This window comes from Idiotropiscis lumnitzeri, chromosome 18 (genome assembly GCF_059441095.1).
Source record: "Idiotropiscis lumnitzeri isolate Australia: NSW breed Sydney's pygmy pipehorse chromosome 18, RoL_Ilum_1.0, whole genome shotgun sequence".
NCBI lineage: Eukaryota > Metazoa > Chordata > Actinopteri > Syngnathiformes > Syngnathidae > Idiotropiscis > Idiotropiscis lumnitzeri.
The window spans coordinates 11285567-11308512 of record NC_142408.1 but is presented as its reverse complement, the minus strand read 5'-3'; the positions used below and the strand labels follow the sequence as shown (position 1 = coordinate 11308512).

Genomic DNA, 22946 nt, shown 5'->3' with positions numbered 1-22946 from the left:
GATAAATCATTACCTTGAAACCAAACCATCAATCATGAGCCCGTGCAACCAAACCGCCAATATGCAGCGCTTCGCTCTACCGTAAATATTAACAGTTGCAAGGCAGGATTTATTATTTTAAACAATGTATTCAATGTTTTAATAATGACAGAAAATTGGAAACGACAACATATATCAAATCTGGCAATGAAAAAAGTGTTAAAATTATTTGCAGAAATGTAATTCACAGAAATATATATATATATATATATATATATATATATATATATATATATATATATATATATATATATATCACATCTTAACTCAAATCCAATCCTCAATAGTTTTCTTTCTTCTTGTCCACTTCACTCACACCAGCATTTGTTACCTAGCAACCAATCCTTTCACATCACATCTCCCCGACCTTCTCAGAACATCAGGTTCACTCAATCAACTTGGCACAAGGTGCCATTGTCAACACTTCGAAGAATGGAAAAAATGCCCTCCAAGAAATTTGTAGCCAGCAGGAAATTTGGTACGTTTGGAAAGTTTCGAGGCAGAGGGCGCTTTGGCGTCCACACCTTGGAGATGGTTCAGACCCTCACCGGGCTCATGTTGCAGCGAAAGGTCCAGCAGACCAAGAACGTCTTTCTGCACTGTGCTCATGTTCTTTCCCGGAAGAAGGCTGGCGGGGGCCACACCTTCGTGTTGGCGAGCCTCCTTGAAGCCTTTGGAGCGAGAAACAGTAATCGGGGTAGGGGGTGGTGAAACGGAGGGTTTGATGTGGGACTCACTGCCCCATGGTTTCTGATGGGACTTAGTTTTTAGGTGAGACTCAATGTCAAGTGACGGTTTGAAGCGTGACTCTCTACCAGGTGGTTTGAAGTCGGCCTTTCTACAAGATGATTTTAGGTGGTACTGGCTGTGAGGTGAAGGTTTGAAGTTGGTGTCGATGTCAAGTGACGTTTTTCTGGGAGAATCTCTGCCAGGTGGTTTGAGGTGGGACTCACTGTGAAGTGAAGCTTTGTGGAAGGAGTGGCTGCCAGCCTGTTTGGGGTGGGACTTGCTGCCAGGTGAAGTTTTGGGATGCAATTCAATGGCAGATGAAGTTTTAAATTGGTACGCTTTTCCAGGTGGTTTGAGGAAGGGCTCGCTCCCAGTTGATGGTGTGAGGGAAGACTCGCCTTGAGGCAAAGGTTTGAGGTGGGACTCTCTGAAAGGTAGTTTCAGGTGAAACTCACTGCTCGTTGAAGGTTTGAGTTGAGACGCTTTTCCAGGTAAATTGAGATGTTTGGGAGACGAGGGCGCAGCGAGCTTCTGCAGGGAAGAGGAGCGGCATGGTGGTCTGGGAGAGAGAGGACTGAGGTTAATAGCACTGAGACTCGTCCTACTTGGCGGTCTGGTGAAGGCGCTGGTCTCAGATGGCTGAAAGGTACGTGCCCCTCTTCTGAGAATTGGCGTGCTGGGCATCGAGAGAGAGCGCCGCCCGGGGGCCTTCTGAAGGCTCTCCACAGCTCGCATGTGGCCCTGGGTCTCCTCCAGGATCTTGCGAGCCAGCTCCTGCGGGTCCATCTGTCCCACCGGTATGCTCCGCTCCTCCTGGGACCTGATGGTGCTAACGGCCGACTCTGAGCTTCTTATCTTCCCTTTGCTGGGTGTCATGCTCATTTTAAGAGATGAACTGCGAAGAAAAATATTTAAATTGGAATCAGCGAGTCAGGTTTAAAAGCTTGAGAACATCCTAAATCCCCATTTATGGAGAGTTTTGTGTTGAATTTTGAGGATAGACACAATTCAGAAAATGTTGAAAGGTGAAAGTGCACCGAATGTAGTTGTTCCTGGAACCACTGTACAAGTAAATTATCTGCAAACTAATTTTAGACAACAGTTGTGATTTGTGGCATAGTCCAAAACTCACAGCTTAGCAGGAACTTCTGGCGGTGGCTGTTTGTTCGGAGACGCTGCTGTGGAAGTAAAGGTGGACCCTCGTCCATTGCCCCTTTTGGTGTGGTGGTGTCCTGCAGTTGGTGTGTCACGGACCTCTTGTCTTAGAGGCTCACTGCTAATGATGGCGTAGCCCTGGTAGTCCTCATCGCTCGCCTCCCCTTTACTCTGATTGGTCATTGGCCTGGAGCGGCGAGGCATCTCTGCCCCCACCTGCGATTGAGCGCACTGGCTGACGACATCACTTCCCGCGGGCTCGGGTCGTGGCAAGAAGCCGAGCGAGGCGGTGAGCGAGCTGAGGCTATAGATGGAGATGGCGTCGCTGGACAGTACATCCGGGCAGATGGTGGTTGGGAAGGAAGGACAAGTTGGCGAGGCGGGAAAAGATGGGTGCTGAGCGGTGGACGGAGAGAATGTGAGCGACTCCAGAGAGGAGGAGCTATACATGCTCACATGCTTGGGAAGATCCGTGGAGTCTAAAACAGAACACAGAAGAAGCGTATCACACATGATGGGCTCAATCACTACACTACCGGATTGGTCAGCATTGAACCCTGGATATGGTGGGAGAAACTGAATTGTTTTCGACAGTCAATCTGAACTTTTCGCCAGTCGATCACCATTCGGCGTGGGTACCCTTCACACAGAAAAGAAATGAAATGGCAACACACAATGAGGTGTTCTCACCAAAGAGTGCCAGTAGTGACCGCAGGGCGTAATTGATGACACGCCTGCTGGCCTGCTTCCCAGTCTTCAACACAACGTCCTCCTGACCAACCTCACACAGGTCGAACCCTGGCAAGTAAACATTTTGGAAGTGTTGTCATAATGTCATGGGCTTTATTCGTTTACTTTGTGTTGTTTCTACCAAGCGCAGCGAGGAACTCGTGGCAGCCCGGAAGCCTCCATGCATGCACGCTGAGGGACGCTCGGATGGCAGCCGATGATTGGTCGAGCTCGCCGTCACATGACTGCAGCTGTAGCAGCACCTGGTGGAGCTGCACAAGAGAAGTAATTTGTAAGGATACATAAAGAAAGTCACAGAGAAGGTTACTTAAGGAAAGTTGTTCAAGATACTTACGGGAAGTCATTGAGAAGGATACGTAAGAAAAGTAATAGAGAGGGACTCTCAGGGAGAGAAATTGAAAAGGATATTTAGGGAAAGTAACTGAGAAGGATATGTAAGGACATTCATTGACAGGAATTCTTCAGGAAAATTAATGAGAAGGCAATGTAAGGACAGACGTTGAGGAAGGATACTTAAAGAAAGTCATTAAGAAGGATAAGGAAAGCAATTTACAAGAGTACTTAAGGAAAGTCATTGAAAATTATCTTGAAGGACAGATGTGCGGAAGGATACTCGGGGAAAGAAAATGGGAAGAGAAAAGTTGTTGCAAAGGATATATAGATAAAGTATTTGAGAGGGATCCTCAGGGAAAATCATTGGCAAGCAAATGTGAACAACGTGCTGTTGGTTACCTTGTGTGTGAGTTGCTCTCCTGCTTCAGGGGCTGACACCAGTTTGCCAAGAGCCTGAAGTGCTGCAGCACTCATACCTCAACACAAAAACAGCACGTCAGCAACTTGAAACTGTAACACTTTCTTGAAACCCTCCATCAGAACCTGTCCCTCACTTCAAACATGAATTGGAAATACATAAACCTATCTTGAAACGCTTTGCAGAGCCGGGCACTTGACCCTTTTTTTGGGGGGGGGGGGGGCGGTCAGTCCCCCACCCTTACGGCCTCGTTCCTCCACCCATATTCATAAAAATTGTCACTCACCCCGTAACATGAGCCAATCACCTTCGTGTGGACCTCAGAGACCACACGGAAAACTCAAAAGAAGATTACCCAATGCAAGTAAGTACACACAGTTGGGAGTGGCGCTTTTGAGGCAATTTTTGTCCATTTGGCTGAGTAGTTTGAGATGAACTTTTGGCTGCCTCGCGACCACATCAAACACACACGAGGGCTGATAGGTGAGCCGAACTAAAATCCACCTCCGGCCTCGATTAATTAAACACTTTTTAAAAATGTGTCACCTAATCAGTCATTCAAAAACATAAAAGACGACTGACACAATAACGCATTTGTATCCCTAACACCATAGCTTGAGGATCTAACTTCAAAAACAGCAACTAACCCTCGCTTGAAACTGCAATCCTGGCTTCAAATCATAATTCACAACTCTAGCCCTCGTTTCAAACCATGCTTTGAAACCTGAACCTAAGTTCAATGGGCAAATTTGAAAGCTTAACTGTGGTTTGAGAGCCCAGTACCGAGCAGGGCTTGCATGGTGAGACTGCAGCGTTGCAGTCGTTCTCCAGCGTCCGACTTGGGGAAAAAGACAGCAGCGGGGAGGCCGGAACCACCCTCGTCGAAACGGAATCCCAACGCCGACAATAGAGAGCGCCATCCGCGTACGCCGTTGACCTTTAAACATTACACAACAGACAAGTGAAGGTTAGCATTTGAACACACACACACAAACACACAAAAACAAAACAACCACATGGACAAAAACACACAAGGGTACATTGACACACATATTCACACGTTGGCAGAAATACACACAAAACAAGAACACAAACATGCAAACTAACACAAACACACTATATAAAAGAAACACAAAAACAATTCAAATAAACAGACTAACAGAAACTCACTCACACAAACAAAAAGACACCAAATTGTAAAAAAACAAAACAAAAAAAAAAACACACAAACAAGCAAACTCAATCATACAAACACACATTCATGTAAAATAACAAAAACACACATACACAAAACCATACACACGAACAAGCAAACAAACACAAATTCACTCACACACACAAACATGCAACAACAAAAACACACGCACACAAAAAAATAACAGAGCCGCACACCTTGTTGTCCACACTTTGCTGCGAAGTATACATAGGGTTAGTGTGGCCGCTGTGAATGCGCTGCAAAGACTTCTCCACCTGCAATTAATTTTTGTAGAATCAGATGATTCAGAAGGATTCACGTCACACTCCATGGCATGCTACATCACGCCACATCACGGCATGCCACATTATACAACGTTATGTCAAGTCACGTCACATCATGCCACGTCACATCACGAAAATCATGTCACGTCACTCCACGCGACGTCACGTCACGCCACACGGCTTGACTTCTGACCAGGTGCAGGAGGACCCTCAGGGCGTCCCTGGCCCGGTCGGTTTGCCGGAGGACCTCCGCCAGGGCGTGTCGCAGCGCAGACTCGGGTCCGTTGACTGTGACATCGCTGCCAATTAGAAGGTAACCTGAGCAATGACACATAGCACTTGTCTTGATTTTAAAGCATGGCATCAAAGAGGGCAAGCCGGAGAGGGTTTCAAGATAAGATTACAGTTTCAAATTAGGGTTTCAAATCACCAGTAGGGTTTGAAATTAAAGTAAAAAAAAAAAATCAAAGGTTGGGGTTTCAAACCAGGGTTTGGATTTCAAATGAGGGTAAGGGTTTCAAGCCTGAGGTGTCAAAAAAGGATTAGAGTTTCAAAGCAGGGCTTCAAAACAGGTTCAGGGTTTCAAAGTAGGATTAGGGTTTCAAGCCTGGGTTAGGGTTTCAAACAAGGATCTGCCTATCAAATTACAATCTAAAGCACAAGTTAGGTTTTCAAATGAAGACTTTAAAAGACAAGTTTGGGGTTTGAATTAAAACATGAAGCCAAGGTTAGTCAGAGCTTCAAGGCAGGGATTCAAAGAAGCTTCTGATTGAAGTTGGGGTTTCAAACCAGGGTTAGGGTTTGAAAGGAGGATTAGGGTTTTGACTGCAGTCACCTGCCCAGTTGGAGGGGTGTGCGAAGTCCTTGTTGTCGTGTAGCGTCCTCATGGCATTATTGAGCGCGGCGCTGGAGGGTGCACCGTTGAGCAGGGCCGAGTAGAAGGTCTGCATGAAGAGCTTGGCGGCGGGCGGCGGCGTGGGCCACAGGGACACGCATACGCATCGCACGCCCGCCGACAGGAAGGCTCTAGTCAGGCCCAACAAACCGTCACTCGTCAGCTGCACGCCACACTCGGGGTACAACCTGGGAGATGGGCAGCAGCTTTGAAACCAGAACGCCCTAAAACCATTTTGATACCCTAATCCTAATCCTAAACCTGATTTCAAGGCCTATTTAAAAACCCTAATTTTAGTCTGAAGCCCTTGACTCATATCCTAATCCTAGTTTAAAAACTAACCCTCTAGTTTTCCTTGTCCATTTTGTTTTAATATGAATTAATATTTAGAATGTACAAATTTTATTTCTTTATATTTTATATCTTTACAACAAAAATTTACCCTGTCTTGAAACACTGGTAGTTGTTTAAAACCCTGAATTGAAACCCCAACCCTGGTTTGAAGACCTAATATTAATATTAGTTAGACACCTTAATACTAGGGCTGTGCAATTAATCGAAATCCAATTACTAAAAAACTATGTTTATGTACAGTACATTGTACAGTACAGTACAATGACAATAAAGGGATGTCTGATGATGCTGAAATAAGAACATTCGGGAACAGAAACCTTAACCACTGACCTGATGACCACCATCTTGACACTCAAGTCAAGTTCCAAGATATCCGCCGCTGTGAGGAGGAAGTCTTGAAGCGGCGGACCGCTGCACACGCTTTCACATGCATTCTCACCAACGCAGTCTACATCCTCGCTACCCCTCCTCGTTCCATCACGGCGTTCCACACTTGAAGCAATCATCCTCCGGCCTCCCTCCACCTCCTGGGCGTCAGCTCGCTCCCGGCTGGGGGCGAGCACCAGAGCGGCGAGCTTCCAGGAGACGTGAGTGGCGAAGTGAACACACTGCGCCCGTGTGAGGGCGGCAATGGCGTTCTCTTTTGTGGCGTTGGCACCGATGAGCGGGCGACACCCCAGCTGCTCTCCCAAACACAGAGCCTCATCCTGGGCCGATGGTAGCGGCCCCCACAACCAGCGGCGCATTAGGCCGGATGGCAGGCGGGGCGCCCCCACCACACCGGCCGCTGAGCTAGCATCCCAGTCGGGCAAGGGGGCACTGGGCTGAGAATGTTTACCGGAAGCTCGGAGGCTTGCTAATGACGGCACGCAAAGCAGACTGAACATCTCATAGAGGAACTCGTTGGACGAGCCACCTTTGAGCAAGGCGAACGGCACCAGGTACAAGTCACCCTCCAGGACCAGAACTAGTTGCCGTGGTCGGCCCGCCAGCCCACCTCCATGCAGCAAGGCCTGATTCAAAATACACAAATGACTTGACTTTACTCGAGCCAGAACCAAGTCCCAATTTCAGGACTGAAACTTGAAGGTTGACACTTGAACGTTCCTTCAAACTTGGAACATGACTTACTCCCACCACTGCTAAATGTACTGACCACCTTTGTCGTCCCGCATACGTACCGCTTCCATTGGCGCGATGAGCAAGTCATAGAGAGCGCATAGAGGAGAAGGTTCGATACCGAGCAGGCAGGCAGGGGAAGGCGAGGCGTGCCTCACTGAAGAAACGCTGTTGATGCTGCTCGCGCTGCGGCAGCTTCTGTTCACCAACACAAAAACAAAAAAGCACTTGCAAACTCTGCATCGAAGCCAAACTATTTCCAGCTCGTTAGCCTGTGTGTAAGGTGCTGCTACGGAATGGAGAGTCAAAGTTGACCTGCAACTTTGCCAGTTCTTGGGGTAGAATCAAAGGCATAGCAGATGCACCCTGTAAGTGACCGCACCGTGGAAATCTGGGGCCAGACACTGGCACTGACTCATCTGATTAAGTAATGTCAGGATTCCATCTTGGACGTGTGAAGTACAAACAGTTGCAGCAAAACAGCTAATCCCTTCCACAAGCAATTTTTGTCAGCAGATTAGCATGATAAACTAGCTGCTAAAAGGAGGATGCACCTGTTGAAGATCTTGTTCCTGGACACCATGCGCAGATAGCCGCTGGGGTCGTCGTCTGAGCTCAATCTGTCACTGAGGTCGTCAAAGTGTCGCTCCGGAACATCTCCAGCTTCGCTCTCTGTCTCACTGCCCGCATTAAGCCTGCAAGGGAATATTATATTCCAGAATACTTCTACATATAAGAATAATAAAATCCAACCTAATGCTGCTAATGGTGCTAGAAGAAAGACAAAAATGGAAGAGACTGCGCCCCTGTAACAGATGAAGAACCATCTCCACCTAGCTTCCATTTATTCCATGTCAGATTATGGGGGCACTAAACTAAGAAGAGAAGCCCAGACTTCCCTCTCCCCAGCCACTTGGTCTAGTTTTTCAAGGGAAATCGTCAACATTGCCGAGCCATCTGATAATCTCGAAGGATGTCCTCGGCGTTCTCTGGATCCCGCTCGCAGCGAGACATCATCACAATACCTCACCAAGGAGACATTCTGGACGCATCCTTAACCAGTGGCTCAATCCAAACTATATGGCGCCTCCCCTCCAGGGGGTGACTCTGGACTTTTTTTTTCACAAGACCAAACCGGAATGCTTTTACGCCTCTGCTGTTCCTGAAAATTCTGTCCATTATGATGAGAATCTGTGCAAAGTGCAACCTTGATGGAGTTCAACCTTCACCAGAAACGAGTCTGACTAACTGCCAACAATGCTGACTCTGATACCGGACATACAGGGACAAAAAAAACAGGATCAGGTGCCACATCCCCCTGGAGCAGATTCCACACGAAATCCAGATTGCATTTCCTAAATCTGAGGTTTGGCACCCTGATGGACCTGCTCTTCCGGAACCACTGAATAGACATTACCATGATTTGATCAAGAAAGCTGCTCCTAAATTTAGATCATAGTTCCTGTGTTAGTTACCCAGTAAAGTTGTGTAGTGCAGCGGTTCTCAAATGGGGGCACTAGTACCCCTGGGGGTACTTGAAGGAACTCCAGGGGGTACGCAAGATTTGAAATAAAACAAACAAAATCTTAAAAAAAAAAAAAATAATATTCAAGAAAAAATAAGGCCATAAAACGAATTTTATGTTCATTAGGTTATTCAATATCAGTATTTTAAAAACCCAAATTCCCCCCCAACCTAGAATGCTTCGACCCAACTTGTTACGTGCCACCTCTCGTTAATCCCTGCCAATCACTTGCAGAGAGAGTTAAGGGGTACTTGGCCGAAAAAACATTTCACAGGGGGTACGTCACTGAAAAAAGTTTGAGAACCACTGGTGTAGTGTGTTACCTGCTGAGGTTTCCGTCAACTCCCAGAACTTGTCTGGCGTTGCAGACGTACTGCTCCAGCAAGAGCGGACCATCATCCTGCAAGCTCAAACCATCTTGGGACTCCAGTGCGTCAGCTCCGAGACGAGCCTGGCTGAACTTGACAATGCCTGTGGCATCACCATGACGTGTGGTGAGACGTTGTATCGTTTCAAGTGTGATATTTTTTTGACTACCTGAGCCAGGGGCCAGCAGCCAGCTGTACAGGAAGCCTCCCACCACGGAGAAGTATAGCACCATGGCCTTTTGGCAGTCGACCGTCTCCAGGATGTGCTCCACCGTAACCGGGGCACACTGTTCCGAGCCTAGTGACTGCTGGTGTACCTGCTGGTGTACTTTTTGCCGTTCCACCAGTAGGTCAGTGAAGGCACGCGTTCGTCCGCGCTCTGCTACGCCCAGCGCCTCCTCATGGCGGCCTGCAGAGGTGGGTAGTAACGAGTTACATTTACTCCGATACATTTACTGGAGTCAGTTTTGGGAAATGGTGTACTTCTAGGAGCAATTTTCAATCACTATACTTTTTACTCGTACTTGAGTAGATTTGTGAAGAAGAAACTGGACTCTTACTCTGCTACATTGAACTTGTTACTTAAATCCCCTCCGTGTACGTACGCATCTGTCCCTCTCTCAGAGAAAGGCACATTTATTTTGTCAGAGAAAGAGCTCCGCCAGGTTCTTCGAAGTGACTGTGTTTCACCAATCAGACGTAGCCCTGCATTCTCGTGAGTCGTCACATGATCATAATCAATTCAGCAGCGGCAAAAAGGGATTTTTGGACTGAACGGATCGAAAATGTCACTCAGCAATGCCGACAATGCGGACACAGAAGAGGAGGAACACCCGTGGCCTCACATCAAAAGCATGTTCCCCTTAAAAAGGCTGCGAAACACCAGCTACACTATACTTTGTTTGCCTAAACAAACTCAACATCAAACTTGAGGAAACAACTAGCGGTAAGTTTCCTAAAATTGCAATGTTTGCAATGCAAATGTTTTGTCATAACATTTCTTCTATAAGTATATTTATTTATGCTTATTTTTAAGCAATATGGCTTGAGACCTAGTGGATCATGGATTTTTTAAGCCTGGGTTGTTATCTGTCACGACACGCAGCGGGGAGAATATCCACAACACTCCACTGGTTCAAAAGCAATATTGCTTTTGCAAAACAGTTACCAACGTCAATCCGCCAAGATTAAAACAATAATTATCCAGAGAGCTTGTAAACGATGTTTCAATTATATAGTCCGTATAGCGCTACATTTATTCCTTTTATTTTTCCTATTATTTTTCCATTATGAATTAAAGTACTTGAATTTACCTTAAGATGATTATTTTAAGCTATATTTTTTTAAATGTAATGTATTCTATTGTTTGGATAGACTTTGATTTGCCTGAAGATGATTATTTAATCTGTGATTGGCTGGCAACCAGTTCTGCCTAATGCCCGAAGATAGCTGGGATAGGCTCCAGCACCCCCCGCGACCCTAGTGAGGAGAAGCGGTCCAGATAATGGATGGATGATTATTTTATATTTTTGTTGATTGAACGGTTGTTTATAAAATATACAAAAATAAATCAGCTGTTACTACAGTTACTCAGTACTTGATTATTTTTTTCACCAAGTACTTTTTTACTTTTACTCAAGTAATTATTTGGATGACTACTTTTTACTTCTACTAACTCTACTACTAAGCAACAGTACTTTTACTTGAGTACCATTTTTGGCTTTCCCGCTAATTTATATCACACCATTTGGAAAGCGCTATGCGGCGCAGCTTCATGCTCTTGTTGAATTTTTGCATAGTATTCTCTTTTTAAATAATTGCGACGTGTGTTTTAAGAGGTCAATTAAGTCGGGTGAGTCCCCACTGAAGGTCCAGGTATCAAATGCATGGCGGGCCACTGTAAGAAGATAATTGCCTACCCAGGTTGACAAGGACCCTCTGGAGAGCCTGGTACGAGTCTGTCTGCAGGTCAAAAAAGGAGAGCTTGTAGTCCGGACTGTGCCTCATCTCGTGGCGAATGGTCTCAAAGAGAGCTGATGCTCTGTACAGCTGGAAACACACAGAACAATCCGCTCTCACCATTTCTAATCGATATGTTGTTACAAGAACCACTGCGGTGTGTACGCTTCAGACCTGCTGCTGGGCCGCCTCCAGGTTTTCAGTAGCCCACAGAGACAAACCAAGGCGGTAGCATATCTTGGCCTCGTCTTCTCTAAGGGCCAACTGCTCAGCCAGGCGAAGACCTGAAAGCAAACCATAGCTGCGTTGACAGTCAGCCAATCATTCCCAACTTACTTCATACGGATTTTTTGATACAGTAATGGCCGGTGGTCAGTTATAGGTATTGCCGTTAAGTTCCTTACCTTCCTGCAGGTACATAACGGCCTGCGTGTAGTTGCCCAGTACATGGTGTATCCTCCCCAGGCTGCCGTATGCCAGCGTTTTGGCCAACAAGTCGTTGGTCTGCGCCGCCATGCTAAGGTGTTGCTCCTGGAAAACCAAAGCCCTCTCATAATTGCCCAAAGCCTCATAGGTCACTCCCAGGTTTCCGTAGGCTCGTGTTTGGTTCCTCCCACATCCAGTCTGCTCTGCCATGTCAAGAGCTCTTTGGTGCCACTGCCGCGCTGTCTCATAGTCAGCCATCAGCTGGTAAATTCCGCCAAGCACATCGCTGGCCTCTGCCTCCAAGGATTTGTCCTGACGAGAAAAGTGGGTTTGGTGTCATTTTCGGAGCCTGGATTGTAAATGATGTTAAGTTTTCGGCTTCATTGTGCACTATTAAAGAGTTTTTTTTCACAATTACACGCATCACTTGTTTGATTTTTATGTTAGATTTTTTGGGCTTTGACTTACACGTAAGCATCAGACACTCTGGCACTAAATGGCGACAGTGAACTTCACAACATCCATCCATCCATTATCTAAAATGCTTTTCCCTCATAAGGTTCGAGGGCATGCCGGAGCCTATCCCACCTTTATTCGGGCAGTAGGCGTGGTACACGTTGGACTGGTTGTCAGCTAACTGCAGCATTTGACACGGTGGACTACAGTATTCTTCTGGCTCGTTTACAGCACTAGGTGGGCATTAGTGGTAGCACTCTGAAATGGTTTAGATCCCATTTGACTGGCAGGACCTTTTGTTGTTCGCCTTGGTCCTGCTCTGCCCCTTTGTCGTATTGTGTTCCACAAGGTTCTGTTTTGGGGCCCTTGCTGTTTTCGTTATACTTGCTGTCCCTAGGTTCCATCTTACAAAAACAGGGAATTTCCTTCCATTGCTCTGCAGATAACAGTCAGAACAATGTCCCGCTGAGCAACAAAGAAGCTCTCTCCTTGAGACCACTTTTGTCCTATCTAGAAGAAATCAAAATCTGGATGTCACTAAAGAAGTTATGGTCTTCAGTCCCAGTGGCCCTTCTACATCAACCCTGTTGACCTGGCATCTTACCTAAAGCCAACAGTCTCAAACTTGTGTTTTAAACTAGACAGTGATTTTAAATTAGATCGACAAATCAGTGCTGTTGTTTGATCCAGCTTCTTTCATCTTAGGCAGCTGGCTCAGGTGAAGGAAGCCCTCTCATTCTCAGAGGCACTTAGAAACAGTAATTCATGCCTTCTCTACATCTAGGCTAGATTACTGTAATGCACTTTACTTTAGGGTCAGTCAGTCCTCCCTCAAGCGCCTCCAACTGGTCCAAAATGCTGCTGCTCATCTTTTAACAGGAGCTTGGAAGACGGATCACATAACTCCAAACTTGGCCTCTCTTCACTAGCGCCCAGTGTACTTCAGAGTTTGCTTTAAGATACTTCTATTCGTCTTCAAATCTTGAAATGGCCTCACCCCTGCGTAACCTCTCTGAGCTCCTCCACCCCTACGCACCTGCCCGCTGCCTCAGGTCTGCAAACCAAATACTGCCGAGGACTAAGCGCACCCTCAGGGGGGATTGTGCCTTTTCTGTTGCCGGTCCTTCTTTTTGTCTTCCATGAAATGTTATGCAAGCCCCCTCCCTATCCACTTTTAAAACTCTCTCAAAGACACATTTTTATTCTTTAGCTTTCAACTCAACATGAGACTGTCGCGGTTCTGTTGTTCTTCTGATATCTATTGTATATGTGTTCCTGTGTTTTAATTTGTGTTCTAATTTCCCGCTAATTTATGACACCACATGGAAAGCGCTTTGTTAAAGCTCCAGCTGTTGTGAAATGCGATATATAAATAAAGTTGTATTGTATAGTATTCAAGACATTTAACAAAATGTCTGGACAAAACACAACAGACCTGTTCTTTCTCTGCGAGAGAACCAGCTTGTACCGACGGTGGCTGGCTGTTGTGAAGTTTGCTTACAACACCAAGCAATGAAGTGTCTGAAAGGAGGACCATCGCTCACCCCGACTGAGCGAGCAATGCTGAGTTGGTGCTCCAGGCAGGACAAGGCTTGCTCGTAGTTTCCCAGCTGGCTGTGCAGGGCACCCAGCTCTCCGTACGCCTGCGCCTTCCCACGTAGTGCCCCTCCAAGCTCATGGGCCACCACCAGCCTCTTCTCTAAGCACACCAAGGCTTGTTGCAAGTTGCCCACCGACCTGCGCAGGACAGGATACACGATGGCTAAAACGGAAGTGTTCTAACCCTTTGTAGCCTTACTCCCAAAAATGCTATTTGATTTTCTTGCACGGTACCTGTGAGCATTGCCAAGTCCTCTGTAGGCTTTCTCCTGGTCCTGAACTTGCTTGAGACTGTGAGCCACCGTCAGGGCCTTGTCATAGCACCGAATGGCCTCCTCAAAGTCTCCCAGGGCGTTGTAACAGTCTGCTAGGTTCCCGTAAGCCTTCCCTTGATCCAGGATGCCCTCCCTGGAACTCAAATGTTGCAACATGGCAAGCTGCTGCTCCAAAAACCCAATGGCCTCCTCAAAGTGGCCCATATTCATCTTTGCGATACCCATGTTCCCGTGGACCTGGGCCTGCAGCCGGGCATCGTCGAGCTGTTGCGCCAGGCCCAACTGAGCCTCGTAGCACTGCAGGGTTGTGTCAAAGTCTCCCCGGGCCATGTGTACGCCAGCCAGGCGACCCAAAGCATGGCACTCCCCCCGACGGTTGTGTAGATCCTTGCGCAGGGTCAGTTCCTGGCTGTGGAAGGACAAGGATGTGTCCAGCTGGCCAAGCAACCTAAAGAGAATGGAATAAAGGGCTGTTTTGGCAATCATTCACTCGTTACCTACTCCACAGTTCCGGTAAAGAATTTGTTATATAGTTCACTATACAGCTGACTCGTCAGCAAAATGAAAAAATGTCGCAAGTGTTGCGACCGAAAATATCACGAGGTCAACAAATTCAACACTGTGGGATCTGATCGTAGATAACAGACAATGCAGATATGACTAACAGAACTCAGGCACTGGACTGCAGCTACAAGAGCTGACATTCTTTAGGCATTTTGGAAGTTCGTTCATAAGTCCAATTTTAGCAAACATAAAGCAAAACATGAGTCGCGAAGGCAAGGCGCCACTTTACAGTATCGTGGATTGGGAGTGATTCTCAGGATAGCCAAGGAGAAGCAGGTAGGTGGAGGTCTTCACTGAACTTCTCACCTGTGAACTGATCCAAGAGCTGAGTAGGCATCTGCCTCCATCTTACGATCCATGAGCTCATGAGCTAAAGATAACTGCTGCTGGTAGAAGCTGGCGGCTCCCTGAAGATCTTTCTGACAAACACTGACATCGCCGAGGTTGCCCAAAGCCCTGAAGATAGCCTACAAACACAACACAAGGGAGAGTTCTTTTTTTTTTTGTGAAGACTCCAACATGAAGGCTTACCTGTTTGTTTTTCAAAGCGTGTGCTATCTGGAGCAGATATTTCTGACACTCCTCTGCTCTGCTGAACTCTCCCAAGGCTTTGTGAGTCAGGCCCAGGTTACAGTAGGCTTTGGCTTGGGCAAGGTTGTCCTGTAGGTCCTTGGCCAAGGCCAGATCCTGCTCGTAGTACCTAGGAAGTAGATAAAAGAAGGCAAGTGCGGCGTGCGTCTAAAGTACATTTTTTATGTGACAATTCAATTTGTGCCCACCGTGACGCCCCAACATAGGCCTGTTTCTGGTCAATAAAACCAAAACAGAGTGAAACATGAGACTGGTCAAATCCTTCCCTTTTCAAGCGTGGGAATCCATGCAATTAAAGTTACACTTGCCGTTCAGAATAGGTCAATTGAAGTGAAGTTCTGACCTGACAGCGTCTTGGTACTGTCCCAGGCAGAAGTGGGAGTAGGCAAGATTGTGGCAAACTTTGCCCTCGCCCTCTAGATCCCGAAGTCGAGGAGCAAGAAGCAAGTACTGCCGGTAGTACGGCAACGCCTGCTCGTAGTCACCACTGCGACTGTGAAAGTTTCCCAGGTTTGCTGGAAAATGGAAGACAAAATGGAAGCAGTCGAAGCAGAAAGTGTCGTTTTTACCATCGCTGACGCTCATGTGTGGCTTGCCTAAGGCTGTTGCTTCACTTTGAATGTCACAAAGCTCTCGTGAGATGGTCAGGTGATGTAGGTAGTGTTGAAGGGCCCGGTCTGGAGCACCCAGCGCCTGGTAGGCCACAGCCAAATTGCCATGTGTGGAAGCCTGGGACGATCGGTCATTCACCTGGAACACATTTAGTCGGTCAGTGTTCCTCATCACAGGGAGCGACTCCTTCCAAGGAGCTTCACCTCCAGGGAGATGTTCAGTTCCTGGCGGTGGAACCCCACGGCTTGCTCGTAGAGGCCCATGGCATGGTAGGCATTGCCCATGTTGCCGTAGGCCCTCCCCTGCGCGGCGTAGTCACCCAGCTCCTGGGCGCAGGTCAAGTGAGTCTTGTGGAGCGTCAATGCGACCTCGTAGTCACCTTGCATCTGGTGGATGATGCCTGATGTGGAGGATGCACTGAGTTATGATAGTGGCTCGATTTTGCTGTTTTCGATACCACATATTATGTTGGCTTCACTCCAACTTGTTCCACTTATTTGTGTGACAATTTAAGACAACAGAGGTGCGGGTACAGGAGGTCCTTGGGTTACAAACAAGTAACGTTCCTACGCTGGTGATGTAACCCGAATTTCCACGTAAGTCAGAATGAATGAACCCTTTAATATGCCTTCAATCTCTAAATAAATATCTTTTGATGACATCCATTTTAATTTTCATCGTAATGGCTTTGCTCTGGGCAGGACCAGAATCGCTAGAAGATCCTGCTTTGTTTTTTTCTTTTTGCAAAACACTCAGACCATGGGTCTTAAGACAAAATGGCGGACGAGACTCGAGTGTCAGAAAGTCGAAACGACATGAGTTGAGTAACGCGTAACCTGAGGACCGCTTGTATTTGCAATTCATGAGTGTCAAGTCTCAAGCAAAGAATCACGTACCCAGGTTGGAAGCAGCTCGGCCTCGAGCCCCTGAGTCCTGCAGCTCCTCAGCAATTTCCAGTTGATGTTGATGATACCGCAGCGCCCCCTCCAGGTCCTGAGCATGTACAACTTTATTCTCGCATGGTTATGAATAGGATTATTCAAATCAAATTTTTATCTTATTCTTAGGACTTGTTTTCTCCCCAAAATACAAATCTACTCTTGTAAGTAAATATTTTGTTGATTTGATTCTTGTAAAATTTAGATTTTTAACTTCTTGAAAAAAAATTATTTTTCCTCGTAATATTAGAACTTTTTCTCGCTGAAAACAACTAATCTCATGACAGTATGACTTTTGGGGAGAAAAAAGAACAACTGCAATTTCAATGTCCAGGAAGAGGTTACCTCCATTCAACTTTTGCGGATGATCATGACCTGATAAGAACCTACGTACATTAATGTTGTTGAAAAAAAAATAAACGACCTGCAAGCATCGGGCGGCATGTCCCAAGCCAGCGAAGGCCTTCATCTCCATGATACAGTCTCCAAGGTCCTGAGCCAGCTTCAGAACTCGGGTGTGGTACGACAAAGCTTTGTCGTAGTCGTGCTGGGAATGGTAAGCACTGCCCAGGTTGCTGTATGCCCGAGCCTCCTCGCGCTGGTTCTCCAGAGTCTGACAAAAGAGATGTAGTGAAAAGTTAATGCCACTTATTCATCCAGTCACAACAAAGAAACAACACAGGACTCGACATTTCACTTAGAATTAGTACTTTACCTCATGACGAAACCTATGTTATGTATGTCTCAGGACTAAAGCCTTCTCTCGGAACTGGAACCTTTTCCCTGGACTTGTACCTTCTCTGCTGTCTCGCCATTAGAACCTTGGGACTAGACTATTCTCTTCCAACTACAACCGCTCATGACTTGATTGAGGGAGATTAGAATCTTTATTTGGGAATACTTGACCATTCTCTTGAGGCTAAAAGCTCTCGAGACTAGAACCTCCTCTCCAGAAGAGAACTCTTTCAGGATGACTCGGAAACCAGAACCACCTGTCATTTGGATTGTCCTTACCTAAAACCTCACCATATTTTGGAGAAACATTTTCAATCATCTGTGCATGTGTCTCTGTTTGTGAATGAGCGGAAATAACTTCATACACATTATAGGGTGTCACTTTTTTAACTTCAGTCCACTAACTTGCAGTCGTTTTCAGGGCTGATCACAGAAGATAATTGTTGTAATGGGTTGCACCTTGGCAATGTCCAAGTGTTGCTGGTGGCACCGCAGGGCACTGGTGACATCCCCCATGGCGGTGTATACAGCACCCATGTCGCCCAACTGGCGGGCCTCGGAGAGCTGGCAGCCATTTTGTCTGGCCAGCGCAACACACTGCTTGTGGCTTGCTAGCGCATTGGGGTAGTCGCCGATGACCATGTAGACGTGGCCCAAACCACCGAGGGCGTCAAACGCTGCCTGCGGTTGGTACACCAGTCACGATTAGCAATCAGCATGCTAGTTATGCTATCTTGAGCTACTTCCTTAGCAGACAAATTGACATGGTAGATATGTACCAATGTTGTCCTTTCGAAGTAAATGGTTCAAAATGATCTAATAAATAATAAAGCACTAGCATTCAAATCTAAATGCATTAGCAGCTAAATTAGCAGCATGCAAATAGGCTAACATTCACAGCAGCATTGCTTGGCGGGCAGGTTGATGCTAACACATGATCACAAACCTCCTTGTGCTTAAGCTTCATGGCCAGAATCAGTTGTTGTCTGTGATGGACCAGTGCCTCTCGGTAACTGCCTTTGGAGAAAAGGGCGGAGCCAAGGTTACCATAGGCACGGCATTCGCCCGTTTGGTCACCTGTGGACAAGATGAAGCAGCACCGGTTTATATTCGCCATCTTGCCATGGCTAACGCTCACTTAGCGTACAGGCCACATTCAGGCAGATTACAACCTGACACAGACTCTTGACTATAACTCGACTGACGAGGACCTGACTCGCTATGATCTTAGCATGACTACCACCTGACGCTGATTTAGAGCTGACTCAGCTGACTGGATGAAACCTGGCACTGATTACAACCTGATGGTGACTTGGTTTGACACTTACCTAATGTGCGGGCCACATCCAGGTCCTGCTGCATGTAGGCCAGGCTCTTCTCCATGGAGCCTAGTGACCAGTATGCCACGCTGAGCGCCGAGAAGACGGAGCCGCGCATCTTCAGTGAGCATGTGCCAATCTGCAGTGCCGCTTCTAACGCCTCCACAGCGGCGACATGAAAGCCGTGTGTCAGCAACTCTTGTCCGACCAGTGACACCACCATGAATGGGCTGCGCTCCAGCTTCATGGCCTGCAGCTGGCGGTAAGTAGGCTCCAGAGAATCTAGAGATGAGTGGGGGGGTCATTGGTGGTTAACTCAAGTGTTGAGTGGTCCAATCGGAGACGAACTTACCTCTCAGGGGCGACTTCATGGCAGCTTCCACCATGCCCGTCAGAAGCTGCAGACTCTTTGGGTCCTGAGCCACGCCCGAGGCAAAGGCCGCCAGGGCATCTCCATGACGACCGAGGTGCTGCAGCGCCACCGCCTGGCGCAAGTAAGCCTGCAGGTGATGAAAATGAAATGATCACGTACATGTCGACACCTGGTCTGACAGCAATGAAAGCAAAAAGTAAAGTAATGAAATTGCAGAGCAGCTGGTGTCTCACCTGATGCCATCATTTGCACTGATTATAACCTGAGGCTCGCTAGGACCGGATGCTGACCACCGCGTGACGCTGATTGTGACCTGATAGCAACTACAATGTGACGCCGCAGACTGCCGACTGTGATGTGACGCAAACTACGACTTTGATTCGATGCAGACTCCTTAGTCTGATGCAGATTATGAGTAGACTGACTCCGATCCAATGCAACTTCGACAGGACATAGAAAAGATGTCAACTTCGGTCTGACACAGACTTTGCCGTTATGTCAACTATGCTCCGATGGCTACGAGGACTAAATTGACGTCAAAATGCCCTCAGACTTCTATTACAAACGTCACAGCTCATCTGTTTTGCAGGTTTGTTCACATGATGTCAGAAATGCGAGGCCGAGGGCACCTTGATTTCAATTTTAATAAACAGAACAAAATCACAGCGACCTGTGGATGATGAAATCGTTTGTATTAATCTGCTTAATTCTTATTCCATGAACGCAATATGAGTCCGAATATCGTATGTAGACTAGCGGAGGGAGAGAAAATGCAAAGAAAATGTTTGCCTGGAGTTTCCCTATATGTTTTTCTTTGGAGGCATGCAAGTGCAATGCCAATGATTTCTCATACTCACCTTCCTGCGGGGTTGCCACTTCATCATGTTTGCCCAATTACAACGTCACAATGTCAAACTCAGCGTCACATGTTCATCTGCTTCCAAAGCCACCGCATCACCTGAACACTCACTCAGGATCTGCGAGCGCTCACTCATGACCGCCTCTGAAACCTGATAGGCTGCGCGGGATACTCTTACCCCAAGACCCACCCCAGTCTCTTTCTTTCTCTCTCTCTCTCTCTCTCTGTCTCTGTCTCTGTGTCTCTGTCTCCGTCTCAAACAGGGTCCGTCTCATGCAGGGTTAGAGGTCATGTTACAGAACTGTTACCCCAGAGGTCAAGTCACTGAGCTCAGATTGGGTGACTGGATGATGATAATGTCACAAAGGGCGTCATGAGTTGCTGGAAAGCATCAAATTCAAGTGTAAAGAGATTCAAGGTAGTCTTAGTTTAGCGACCAGTCCAGGGAGTTACCCCAACTTTTCTCACTCAAAGTCAGCTGGGATGGACTCCATCTCACCCGAGTGTTAAAACAATGTATGGATGAATTTGCTTAAGTGATATTTGAAAATTGGTTGCGTGGTTCCCCTCGCATGAGTTCAGGTTGAGGATCGTGAGCCAGACTTGGGTTGAGCCGCCTGGACCCGTGCCTGACGGCGACCCAGCCACCACAGCCAACTTTCCAATCTCATACCGGCCGACGTCTTGCATCGGGTTGCCAATGCGATGCCAGTCCAGCGGTAATGACAGGGCGGGCCCGAGGCAGCGCATTGCGGCGCTTTCCACACAAAACACACGCAGGCGAGGTCAGCGCGGCATGCCACTAACCTCTGTTCCCATGACAAGCTCGGTGTGCGTGTGCGTGTGCGTGCATGCGTGTGTACGGGTGTTTGTGTAAGCAAAGTCAGTGGGAAGAAATGAAGTGGAAAGAAACTTTGCAAAATCTTTTTGTTGACTTGTTTCTATTCTTTTCTGACCTCACTGTGGCTAATCAAAAGATTGGGCTTCAGATGCATGCATGCACACACACACACACACACCCGCACACGCAACACGCACACACACAAAGGAACACTGCTTCTGTTATTGTCTTTAAGAACCAAGGCCAAGTGCCAGAGCAGAAAAAAGTAGACACTTCCGTCCATTCTCTGTCACAGAGGAAGGAAGTCAAGTTTCTGTCTCACACACGAACACCATTTGATACAGTCTGTGATGTCATGTGACCTTGCTAAAGAGACTAATTAGCGAAGCAACAAATGACTGAGCTTGGGTCAGTTGCATGCTGTTTGCGACTTTGTCAGTGCTAATGCTTTATCAAACGCAGTTGTGTTTTATTGCCACGACAACGTGGCATCCCGCAAAAGCTTTTGAGTAAGGGCTCCTAAGGGGCCAAGATGGTGCCAAAGTTCTGCCTTTGTCCGAATTAGGTTCCTCAAATAATTTTAACATAGTTCCTTGGCACCACTTTATGACAGCAAAGTGCAACTCATGCCCAAGTGAAACTCCTCAACTCACTTCAACATTGTTCTGTGGCAAGATTCCACAATGACATCAGATTACTACTTTTGTCCGAATTAAACTCTTCAATTCACTTCAACAGTTCAAGTTCTTTGGCTCCAAAATGCCACAAATGGAAGCAAAGCACTGCTTTTGTCCAAATTAAGTACCCCAATTCACTTAAACAAAATTCTGCGGTGTCTACATGCCACAAAATGGCGGCAAAGCACTATGTATGTCTGGCTGCCAGGATGGCCGAGTGGTCTAAGGCGCCGCGTTCAGGACCCAGTCTCCCCAGGAGGCCTGGGTTCGAATCTCGAATTTCCCCATTGTGGGACTAATAAAGGCAATATTATTATTATCTGAAACTCCTTAACATAAGTAAACATATTTACTTGGCGCAAAATAGTCCGTGGGTCTCACTATAGTCTAGTTCTTGCAAATGTCACACAGGTGTTGGGGTAAATGGCTCCCCTGGTGTCCGTTTTACATCACTGCAGCAATCAGGACTTTTGAGGTCGTACCTGCGTCCACTTAGGGTTGATGGCTCGGGCCTTGTTGGCGTCGTGTAGGGCTTGGCGGTAGCTCCCCAAGCTAAGGTGGGCTGCTGAGCGGGTGCTGTACACCACGCAGTTGAGAGGGTCCGTGTCCAAAGCCTGGGTGCACAGAAGCACCGCTTGGGCAAAGTCCCCCTGCTGGCAGGCCTGCTCACAGCCACGCACGCCATCCAACATGTCGCAGTTGCTCGGACCTAAGTCTTGAGGTAGCCCCACCCCTTTGTTCATGCTGGCTGAGGACGATTATGAGGATAATGACTACGGCCTGCTTGCCGGCTGCAAGGAGAAGCGAGAGCCCAATAACGACAACTGAGGAGGAAAGTCAGGTCAGATATTAAGATTTTTGTTAAAATGTAGGTGTGACATGTTTGGGCCTGATCATTCGATTTGAACATTGATAAACAATAATGACAGCATAACTGATACAATACAAATATATAATTGGAAAATGACTTAAAAATGTAACTGAGTTAAAACCTGCAATGTTAAACTTTTCCTCTGTAAGTGCAGATTGTTTAGAATTTTTCTGGTTTTGCCTTTTTTCTGTCACTTTTTCTTTGTTATGCAGATGTGGTGGGTCACGCGCAATTTTTCAGTTTCAACAAGAAATTGTTTACTGGATTGTGACGTCACAAATCCAGCTTGCGCAGCAAAACATTATCGCCAACGTGAAACAAAAGACAGAAGAGCGAAGGAATTCTCTGTTTTAATTAAAATACAGCCAATGAAATCATGAAGGAGTGCAAATTGTCCCTTGGACCAATCAGAACATTTTGACTTGAGAAGTTGCGCGTGCACGTCCTCACCTTGTTCTCCCTGAAAGTTGAGGAAGTTTCCATCTACTACCCCTCACTCACGCGGAGTTCTCGAGCTGGATAACAGTGGCCGGAGCTCGGGGTGGTGGTTCGACTCTTCCCCGAGTACAATCCAAACGAAACCAGCGCACCATGTTTGGCGGAGCTCACCTCTTTTCCCCTCTGCGCGTGAGCGCGAATGTGCGTGAGGCTCTTCTGTGATGACGTAATTTAAGTGAGGGGCGAAGT

At 47.0% G+C, this 22946-nt stretch overlaps 1 protein-coding gene across 1 annotated transcript; it reads right to left on the bottom strand.

The window, feature by feature from the left end:
* Positions 1 to 146: 146 nt before the first annotated feature.
* ttc28 (tetratricopeptide repeat domain 28) lies at positions 147 to 22872 on the bottom strand. The gene is made up of 32 exons (XM_088281140.1): positions 22710 to 22872; positions 21871 to 22179; positions 18991 to 19138; positions 18648 to 18920; positions 18266 to 18396; positions 17779 to 18000; positions 17009 to 17197; positions 16543 to 16639; positions 15850 to 16046; positions 15631 to 15784; positions 15378 to 15549; positions 14975 to 15143; positions 14750 to 14910; positions 13839 to 14327; positions 13550 to 13742; positions 11528 to 11861; positions 11298 to 11407; positions 11084 to 11213; positions 9334 to 9573; positions 9120 to 9267; positions 7826 to 7966; positions 7334 to 7469; positions 6483 to 7165; positions 5739 to 5986; positions 5097 to 5221; positions 4817 to 4894; positions 4208 to 4361; positions 3406 to 3482; positions 2795 to 2924; positions 2614 to 2721; positions 1901 to 2402; positions 147 to 1663 (listed from the first exon to the last, which is right to left on the bottom strand). The coding sequence occupies exons 2-32, from the start codon at positions 22129 to 22131 to the stop codon at positions 457 to 459; spliced, it is 7407 nt and encodes a 2468-aa protein (XP_088137266.1). The 5' UTR covers positions 22132 to 22179; positions 22710 to 22872; the 3' UTR covers positions 147 to 456.
* Positions 22873 to 22946: the final 74 nt, after the last annotated feature.